Here is an 11,023-nt window from a genome sequence, read left to right as displayed (position 1 = left end):
ACTTGTTGCCTTATGCAATTACACCTGTGAGAGAACGGTCCTAGCAGCATAGGACTTGTCGAAGGCCTTTGACACCGTTTGTTACTCCACGCTAGTATAGAAAATTGTGGCTCCCTCTCTCCCACAGAAACTCAAACGGTGGTCGGCGAATTATATGAGTGGTCGGCAGTATCCTTCCGAGATCAAACATCAAAACCCAGGAGAATTAAACAAGAGGTCTCCCCTCTTCTGTCCGAACTTTCTCGCTTCTTCATTGCACGGGGTCTAACCCTCTCCCTACGAAATCAGCGTCGACCCTCTTCAACTAGGCATTCACGTCGATGACCTGCTCTCCTTCTCCGCGGACACAACCGCAGTGTCAATAAAGTACAGAGCCGCAATAAAGTCACTCGCTGGCAGCATATGTGGCAAGGACAAAGAAATGTTGCTGGCAACATGCAAGGCAATTTGGCCGGCCAGTTCTGAACTATGCTGCGCCTGTTTGCTCACCGGGGACTAGACAAACGAATCTACAAACTTATCAAAACGCCGCATTCCCGTCAATGAAGGATGCCTTCTTTTGTCGCCTGAGCACCATCCAAATGCTCCCTGTAAGGGAGCACAACAAAATTCTCGGCAAGCAGACAATTGCTTGAGGAAGAGTATCCGCCAAGGCAGACATATAACGACCAACCGCTGGACCCGATGACGCACCACCACTACTCTCGACCTATGAATGCCGTGATCGGAGCCCGATCTCCACCCAAAAGCAGATAAAGATCTTCGACTGCTACTCTCTATACTCTGGCCCATTTACGGTCCGGAATTCGAGTCGCCAAACAGCTACTTTTCTAGACTCGACCCAACATCCCCAATGGGTGTACGGCATGTGGAGGCGATCCTACTCAGCTAACAATGCTCTCCCTCTTGTCCAACATCGTGGAATCAGCTCGTTTCCTGGGGCTTCCGTTAGTTGAGCTTGACGACGACGATTGATGGGCTTAGTAGTGGCGCTACAACAATAACGGAAGCTCCTCTGGTGGGCAGAGAATCTTTCTCTCGCCATGCAGATAATTCTTTAATAGACCCCGCGGTACTAAATTTACCTCTGATTGGGAGCTTTACAAAACCTTCTGAAATCAAGAAAGCTAAGAAGAATTATATGCCAAATTTCCATAAAATCCAGTGACAGGAGAAGCCTCAGTCTTGGGAACCAGCGATTGCGGCTCCCTCTTAACTAGACTATAAACTCTTTCAGTGTCAGGGGTGAAGACGGGTACGTCCGTCGAAGTTGCGCTACACGTGATCGTACGTCCAGAGAAGAAGTTGTCATACATAAAGATTTCACACTGTGGGTGATTTTCTCCACATCGAGGCCTCTTTTACAATGTCCTTCCGCGGGAAATCGCATGTCTAGGGTTGGGATCGTATGCTCTACGACAGAACGGTCGCAGCGGGGTGTGATCGTGCAACCATCCAGCGTAGAGTAAACAGAGCATTGTTTTATCACCCCTTCTTTAAACTGTGACCGTAAACGACCTGCTACAGGAGCTACTGAGTAAAGGCTGCCGGCTGACTGCCTATGCGAACGCCATACGCTTTTAGCGAGGGATCAAAATCTAGATATACTCTATGCTGTGATCCACGGGTACTTGAGAGAATTTAGAAAATTAGGAAATAAGACAGAACTTGTCTTGTGCACTAGGCAGTATAAGATACCCCACGCGAATTCCTCCATCAAACGGAGACGTTCGCCTAGCGCTTTCTGATAGAGCCAAGTATTTGGGCTTGATTATAGAAGAGAATCTGTCGTCGAGGCATAACCTTGAGTAGAGAGTGAAGAAGGCATCTGCTGCTCTATTCTGCTGCAGGTTTACATGGGTAAGATTCTCGTAAAAAGCTATTGGATATGCAAAAGACCAAATTCCAATCCGGCTCGTGTTATACTGAACTGGAAATCGCCAATTTATGTACTTATATATATATACCACTCGCTCCTACATAGTTGTGCGACTGGATACCGCCCTAATATCAGTGTGCTATTGTATTGGGCGATAGCCAGCGGGGTATATCGATCGCAGGGTAAATTGATAATTCCTTCTTTTTGCATAGTGGCTGCTAAAGCTAGTCAGATATAAGTCAGTAGAAGTCTAATAAATTGCAGTGGCTTGCAACTAGTGCTCACACTCGCTTCAGACTACCTGGTCATTTTGTACAACATGTACCAATCGCGAGATTTTATCTTCTCCGAATACTTCCCAAACATCAGCGCACGGACGGTCAATTGGGACAGTTTAGGGCAAATTCAGTGCTCTTCTTCAATCAACGTGTGCGCACAAAGCTAGTGGGAACACTGGCAGTAACATAGTCGCAGCTACCAACAGTTAGGATATGTAAGATTCGCCCCGCCCTTCCTGCAGAAGCGGCGAGACTGGAAGTGCGTGCCAACATCCCGCCATTAAGCAGCAAGAAAACTAAAGCTCTCGACAACCAGCACAAGCAGAACAACTGCGATAATCTCCGCCAGTCCGGCAATCCCCCACGGATCTGGCAAACTGTGGTACACAGTGAAGCCTCTCGTGCCCGGCGTAAGGGCAATGGCGCCCTTAAATTTGGCAACAACATTCGTCATCGATATCCAAGACATGTACTAAATTTTTCAGTCGACAATTCATTGCACACCCGGTAGAAGTTGAAACACAAACTCCGCCCATAACATAACAAGGCTAAGGTGTCTAAACCGTTGGACACAGATCGAATTTCCGTGCAGAAGCTGAAGAAACTAGGACCTATGAGAGTCAAATACATCACTGCATCATTCAGCTTATCAGTAGACGCACTAGTCGTTTCCGATATTTGGAAATGGATAGAATCCTTCCCTTTATTAAACCAGGGAAAAGCGCGAACGCCCCGTTTCAAAAACTGTGGCAGCACTTACGCTCTCCAGCCTAAGCCGCTTAAACTAGCCTACCCAGTATTGAATGTAATCATTTCACAAGTAAGTGAAGGTCTGAACAAACCTCAATCGCTAAGTAAATTGGTCGTAGTCGAGGTTGGTCTGTTGAAGGCTGTCGATAAAGTCAAACCTGACTGGACATCTATTCACCACGTGGGTCAAGTAGATCAGACTAGAAATATAGACGGGCAGCTATCTAAGGCGCATAAATACCGACAGTAGGTTAGGTTAGGGAAGCTGGCTAGCGACTGCGTGGCTTCGCAAAGACCATTAAGGTCCATAGCGTTACCAGATAAGCGACGACCATATTGTAAAGCTAATCACTGAGTGCCAGGAGCAATGTTGAAAAACATCGCAGTCCTCTTGGCAAATCGGAAAACTTTGATGTACATTCATAAGCCGAACATATTTATGTACATATGTATATTTAGTATGTCTGAGTCAGAAGAAAAAGGAGTTGAACCTGCTTTAGTATCCGCACCGATGGGTCCGGCTCGGCTTATAGCAACTGTTTGTGCTGATGTTCCCTAAGGTGGGGGAAGTATGAATTGCTTGTTGAGCATGTATGTTTCCCAACGTGAAGGAATGGGGTTTCGCTGTGCAAGTAGTGGTCAGACGGACTGTCGACCACTCAAGTAATTCGCCCTCCACCGTTCTTAACCCTGTGGGAGAGAGGACTGCTCAATGTATGCTGAAAGAGAGGAATAACGGTGTCGAACGCCTTTGACAGGTCCAGCACAACCAAGCGGAGGTGAGGAGTATTATCGGAGTGTTAAGTATCTTGGATATTCCATCGGGACCAGTGGCTTCGGATGCTTTTTCTTCCCAATGGTCATCAGTGCTTGGCTGCGAATAAACACAAGAGGCGCTATGAGTTGTGGCAGTTTATACAACTTTATTGTCACTCAACACTTGACGCTATCCACTGCATGATGCAATGTGAACTGTCGAGTCCGACGAGGCGCGATCGCCGAATGAAATTTCCAATCTATCATCCATTCGGTCGACCATTGCTTGCTCTCACCAGAGGCAAAGTTGCAGGTCTGTAGATGTTCTTTCCACTTCTTCTGCGCGTGCTTGGTAACCAGTTTTCGAGTCTTAAAATTGAGATCCTTGATGCGGGGATCGGCTAAGCGTCCAACAGGGATGAAACGGGCCGCTGCGATAGAGAGTGCCTTGCGTTCGCCAGCATGAGCATCTGTTGGTGTGGGGAGGACGGCGAAGCTGCTAGCGGCAGATTTTTCGATCGAGATGCTTTTGGGTAGGGGGTCCAATGCCAGCGACAGCGTAGGTAATGCTGTTTATCGCACATGTACTGGCCAATGTTAGGTCCTTATGGGGATGTCGTTGTTCATGGTGCAGAATTTAAAATCGCTTTTATGCTCTGCAAATAAACTTCCAATCGTGGCGCGTGTTAAAGTCGCCTACTAGCATTCGGTTTTCACCTCTGACGATCGCATCGCTCGGTCGGATAGCTATGCTCAGACATTCCAAGATCGTATCCCTGCGGACGATGTCTTCTTCGATGAGGCGATACTGTACTCTGTGATGTAGAATGAACGGTAAGTATCCGCCATTGTTTCGCTCGTGATCCTTACTGATCATATTGCAGACGGCGCAACTCAAGTTGAGCTGTTGTGCAACTTATTTTCTTGAATCGCAGCAATCAATATTACCAAAAATCAACGGGATTTTGTAGCAACTTCAAACTTGCTCTTTATTATACTAAAATTTAATAGTCTATGAAACTGCATACTAAAAATTTGTCTAAAAATCTGAATAGAAAGTTGCAAATTAGTATGCAAATTTATCGAATTTTCCTTAGTTTTGCACAAAGTTTAGAGATTTAAATTTTATGTTTTCTGGCGTAGAATGAACTATATATTTATAAAAAATTAGCGCAAATAAATTAGAATAAAAAACTTTGCATATGTTGCGAAAAATTCACTGTGCCAATACTTTTGTTCGTCACTGTATGTTTTTTTTTTGTAATTTCAGTTTATTTTTGAAACTTTATTTTAACGTATTTAATTTAATTTTCAGATACTTATTTTATTTTTTAGATGTTATTGTTTGAAAGCAGTGCCAGGCAAAATACACACGCACACGTAGCAAACAAAGCGCACATTGCCTCGCGAGGCACTGTTTTAAAAAGACAAATACTTTGTTAATTTCATTTAATTTTCAGAAACTTATTTTATTTTAAACCGACTTCAAAAAAAAGGAGAAGGTTATCAATTCGTCGGAATATTTCTTTTATGTATGTTACCGCATAACTTTGGATCACATTAACCGATTTCTATAATTCTGTAATAATTTTTAAAGCAAAGAAAGTACTTCAAAGGTGGTCCCATACTAAATTGGTTTAGAGCCGAGCATTGGAGTTTGAAGAATTTAACGACAATCTTAGATTTCTGTATAGGAATTGAAGTCGGTTTCGTTTTTTGCTTAAAAATTACTTATTTTATTTTAATTTTTAGATTTTATTGTTGTAAAAAGAAAAATATTTCTTTTTAATTTAATTTAATTTTTAGTTACATATTTTATTCTTTTAATTTTTTTTTAATTATCTTGTAATTTTTACATTTTATTGTTTTGAAAAGAAAAATATTTTTGGATTTAATTTTCAACCGACTTCAAAAAAGGAGGAGGTTATCAGTTCATCGGAATATATATTTTTTTATGTATGTTACCGCATAACTTTGGACCACGTTAACCGATTTACCTCAAGCGTGGTCCCATACTAATTTTGTTTAGATCCGATAATTGCATCGTAAAGAAATTAACGATAATCTTAAATTTTTATATGAGAATTGAAGTCGGTTTTGTTTTTTGCTTAAAAATTACTTGTTAGAAACTTGTTTTATTTATTTTTTCCTTTTTGTTTTCTCTTTTTTATGTATTATTTTAATTTTTAGTCTTGTTGTTTTAAATACATACTTAGTCTTTCGAAAGAAGTATCTTAAGTTCAAGTGTAAAATATTATGCAAAACGCAAGAATATTTCGCATTGCTTGACCGTATCCCTATCACGCGTTTATGGTTATGCTAAAATCTCGATCTACCTTACCAGAGCGTGATGTAAATGAAAACTCAACAACGCAGATTTTCTGCGCTACGGACTACAACTATCGAAAAATTCTGCGTCGTTGAGTTTTCATTTACATGGCGCTCTGGTAAGATAGATCGTGTCAGCTGATTCGTGTTTACGTATCAGCGGGTTTACGTACATACGTCCTTCACGCTAGCTGACCCACTTCCCCAAAAAATTATGAAAATTACTCAGGAATTAGGTGGAATTTAGGTGCAATTTAGGACCTTCAAAATTAATTTAAGTGCTTACTAATTTAAGTGACGTCACGCTAGCTGACCCAAATCACATTTTTGTGAATATTTCGGAAACCGAGTGTGCACCGAAATTAATTTTGGTGGCCCTAAATTGCACCTAATTGCTGAATAATATTTACCAGTGTTCGACGAAGTTTAGTGCGAATATTTCGGAAACCGAGTGTGCACCGAAATTAATATTGGTGGCTCTAAATTGCACCTAATTCCTGAATAATATTTACCAGTGTTCGACGAAATTTAGTAGGTGGGTCAGCTAGCGGGACGTCACGCTGGCTGACCCAAATCCCATTTTTGCGAATATTTCGGAAACCGAATGTGCACTGAAATTAATTTTGGTGACCCTAAATTGCACCTAATTCCTGAATAATATTTACCAGTGTTCGACGAAGTTTAGTTATTTTTGCAATTTTCTCGGAAACCGAGTGAGCACTTAAATTAATTTTGGAGGCCCTAAATTACACCTAATTCCTGAGTAATTTTTATCATTTTTCGGAGAAGTGGGTCAGCTAGCGTGACGGACGTGGTTTACGTTCTTCACTAATTTTCGGCAAACATCTTTCCTAAATAGCGTAAGCGTAGTTTTATGTACAGCAGTGGCACACAGTGGTGGCAGAGCTGCAAACAAATTTTCCTATATATGTATATGTATCTATATTTGTAAGTTGTGATGGGGCGAAGCCGTAGACCACTGTGCTCTGGTAGTTATAAACAAATATCGGACCCTGAACAGAAACCTTCACCGCAAGCGCCATCTGGCGGATGTTATTTTCATTACATTGCGTGGCCCCTAAATACTATTTTTTAAAACAACTCAAGTTTATCTTTTTTAATTTCTTCGCAGGTGCTTGAATCCCTCATACTCATCAACAATAAGCTTCAGCAAAAGGAAGCTGCTGAAGGTCTACTCACCACCTACCGCAACGCCAGCAATGAGTTCAAAGTACAAGGTCGTTGGTACGAAAAACTGCACAATTGGGAGCAAGCCCTTAAACACTATTCCGGCAATCTAAAAGATAATTGCAACGATCTGGAAGCTCGGCTGGGTCATATGCGTTGTCTGGAAGCGTTGGGCGAGTGGTCGGAGCTAAGTACTGTCGCAAAACAGGAATGGGACAATCTGGGCCGTGAGGCCAGATCGCGCGCAGGTCCGTTGGCTGCTGTCGCCGCCTGGGGCCTCCAAGATTGGGAGGCCATGCAAGAGTATGTACGCTGCATTCCGGAAGAGACACAAGACGGCAGCTTCTATCGTGCAGTGCTCGCCGTGCACAATGAGGACTTTGAGACGGCGCAGCGTCTAATTGATGGCACACGTGATCTGCTCGACACCGAACTCACCTCCATGGCTGGTGAGTCGTATGAACGTGCCTATGGCGCTATGGTTTGTGTGCAGATGTTGGCCGAATTGGAAGAAGTAATACAATACAAGCTCATACCCGAACGGCGTGAACCGCTGAAGGGCATGTGGTGGAAGCGTTTGCAAGGTGGCCAGCGTTTGGTTGAAGATTGGCGCCGCATCATACAGGTACACTCGTTGGTTGTGCGCCCGCAGGAAGACGTGCACACTTGGTTGAAATATGCCAGTCTGTGTCGCAAATCGGGTTCGCTCCATTTGTCGCACAAGACACTGGTAATGCTGCTGGGCACAGATCCATTGGCACAACCGAACGAGCCACTGCCTTACAATCAGCCACAGGTCACTTATGCCTACACTAAGCACATGGCTGCCGCCGAAAATATGCAGGGCGCCTACGAACAGCTCAGCCGCTTTGTAAATGCTTATCGTGCACAATTGAATTGTATCGGCCCCGAGGAGGCGGCCAAACAGGCGGATCATCGCTTGCTAGCGCGCTGCTATCTGCGGCTGGGCAAGTGGCAGAACAAGTTGCAGAGTTCGCTGGAGCCTGAAATGGTGCAGGGTGCTTTGGACTGCTTCGAGAAGGCGACTGAGAATGATCCCACCTGCTACAAGGCGTGGCATCTGTGGGCATACATGAACTTCAAGGTGGTGCAAGCGCAGAAGCAGCAGCTCGATAAGCTGGCGCATACGACTGTGAACGGCGACGTACTGCTGCAAAAGGAGAAGCTGATGATCGAACAGTATGCCGTTCAGGCGGTAGACGGCTTCTTCCGCTCCATCAGCCTCATCAAAGGCAATTCCTTGCAAGACACACTGCGCCTACTAACGCTATGGTTTGACTATGGCCAATATTCAGAAGTTTATGACGCACTGCTCACTGGCATGAAGACGATCGAGATCAACACTTGGTTGCAGGTGATACCACAGCTTATTGCGCGCATCGACACGCACCGCAAGCTGGTCAATCAGTTAATACATCATCTGCTCATCGACATAGGCAAATACCACCCACAAGCACTCGTCTACCCACTGACTGTGGCTTCCAAATCGGCATCGGTGGCACGTAAGAACGCTGCCTTCAAGATACTCGATTCGATGCGTAAACACTATCCCACGCTTGTCGAGCAGGCGATGATGTGCAGTGAGGAACTGATACGCGTTGCCATACTTTGGCACGAACAATGGCATGAGGGACTAGAAGAGGCGTCACGTCTTTACTTTGGTGATCGCAATGTGAAGGGCATGTTTGATATACTCGAGCCGTTGCACGCGCTGCTCGAACGCGGTCCACAGACGCTGAAGGAGACATCCTTCTCGCAGGCTTACGGTCGTGAACTAACCGAAGCGTACGAGTGGACACAACGTTACAAGACTTCTTCTGCACTGATGGATTTGGATCACGCTTGGGACATCTATTATCACGTTTTCCAAAAAATTTCACGCCAATTGCCACAGCTGACCTCACTCGAACTGCCCTATGTATCGCCCAAATTGCTGGCATGCAAGAATCTGGAATTGGCTGTGCCCGGCTCCTATAATCCCAATCAGGAATTGATACGCATCGACTACATTAAAACCAATCTGCAGGTGATCACTTCAAAGCAGCGTCCACGTAAGCTTTGTCTGCGTGGCTCCAACGGCAAAGATTATATGTATCTGCTGAAGGGCCACGAGGATTTGCGTCAAGATGAGCGTGTCATGCAACTTTTCTCGCTGGTCAATACACTTTTACTCGACGATCCAGACACGTTCCGTCGCAATCTGGCCATACAACGTTATGCCGTCATACCGTTGAGCACCAACTCTGGTCTCATCGGTTGGGTGCCACATTGCGACACCTTACACACGCTAATACGAGACTATCGCGACAAGCGAAAGATGCCGCTCAATCAGGAGCATCGTCTCATGTTGAGCGTCTCGCCCGACTATGATCACTTGACCTTAATGCAAAAAGTTGAGGTGTTTGAGGGCGCGCTAGCGCAAACGCATGGCGATGATCTCGCAAAATTACTGTGGCTAAAGTCACCATCGTCGGAGGTGTGGTTCGAGCGACGCACAAACTATACACGTTCACTCGCCGTCATGTCCATGGTAGGCTACATACTCGGCCTAGGCGATCGCCATCCCTCCAATCTGATGTTGGATCGCATGAGTGGCAAAATACTGCACATAGATTTCGGTGATTGCTTTGAGGTTGCAATGACGCGCGAAAAATTCCCCGAAAAGATACCTTTCCGCCTGACGCGCATGCTTATCAAGGCTATGGAAGTGACGGGTATCGAGGGTACATATCGACGCACTTGCGAGAGTGTCATGTTGGTGTTGCGACGCAACAAAGATTCGCTTATGGCGGTGTTGGAGGCATTCGTCTATGACCCGCTGCTAAATTGGCGTTTGCTGGATATGGACAAAAATCTTCGTTCCAAATCAAATAATGATCCAGGGGGTTCGGGCATGTTGGGTGGCGGTAATGGCAGTCTTAGCAACTCAGTGGAAGAACCGTTGCTGCACAGTCAACTAATGAGCGCCAATCTGATGGTAGGTGGGCCCATGATGGTGGCCGACATAACAAACAGCAAAGCGAGCAAGGTCATCAAACGCGTGAAGAGCAAATTAAATGGCACTGACTTCCAAACGCAGAATAGTGTGGCGGTGCCACAGCAAGTGGATCTGCTCATACAACAGGCGACCAATAATGAAAACTTATGCCAGTGTTACATTGGTTGGTGTCCATTTTGGTAAGAAATTAAATGCGAAAATCATAGCAGAGAGAGGACAGAAGGCAAAAGTGTGAGATAGTACATAGATGTGTGTCACAATTACACGAAAGTGAATTTTACATAAGTGAGAATATAGCTTAATGCAACAGGCTGTTGTTGAAGAACGCGTTTTGTTGCACGCTTTAATTTGTTTTAGAGAAGAGAAGCTGCTTAATCGTCGCTCAAAGGTATTAGCATTATTGAAATTACATATTTTACTATTCAAATTACTATACTTTTATATTAAAAAAATTATATTTTCTTAAATTTTGAAAGAGCTGTAAGTACAGGAAAATACTTCCTCCTAATATGCAGCGCAATGAAAACAGCTTCACATAAAAATACAATCGCCGTTCGGAGTCGGCGTAAAACTGTAGGTCCCTCCCCTTTGTGTGACAATATCAAGGCGCACGCCACAAATCGAAGGAGAAGATTGGCCAAACACTAACATATGTGTAAGCGCCAATCTATTATTAATCCATAAGGCGAAAAGTAAAGGCTTTTATGATAAATCCACAGCTAAGTTATTGCTCAGTTAAAATCACAGTATACCTCCAGCCGACTGGATTTAGCTGTATATTAAAGTAATATTCCTTCAACGGTTTTCCTAAAAAAATTAGATTTT

At 44.2% G+C, this 11,023-nt stretch overlaps 1 protein-coding gene across 2 annotated transcripts in view; it reads left to right on the top strand.

Annotated features, from left to right (window-relative positions):
- The window catches only part of LOC118740777 (serine/threonine-protein kinase Tor), a 16,873-nt gene extending 6,067 nt beyond the window's left edge, over positions 1-10,806 (top strand). Inside the window, exons 6-7 of one of the 2 annotated variants that reach the window (XR_004993185.1) lie at positions 7,124-10,586; positions 10,675-10,806. Coding sequence is in view for 1 of the 2 variants with exons in the window: in XM_036472454.1 (XP_036328347.1) it covers positions 7,124-10,381 (3,258 nt within the window). In the remaining variant the exon portion in view is untranslated. Of the gene's footprint in view, positions 1-7,123 lie in introns of both variants that reach the window. The other variant, XM_036472454.1, reaches the window with a different exon arrangement.
- The last annotated feature ends 217 nt before the right edge of the window (positions 10,807-11,023 follow it).

Source organism: Rhagoletis pomonella, unplaced genomic scaffold (assembly GCF_013731165.1).
Source record: "Rhagoletis pomonella isolate Grant_MI unplaced genomic scaffold, Rhpom_1.0 Rhpom_scaffold_00006, whole genome shotgun sequence".
Classification (NCBI taxonomy): Eukaryota; Metazoa; Arthropoda; class Insecta; order Diptera; family Tephritidae; genus Rhagoletis; species Rhagoletis pomonella.
The sequence above is the reverse complement of the archived record's forward strand: the minus strand, read 5'-3'. Positions and strand labels throughout refer to the sequence as shown.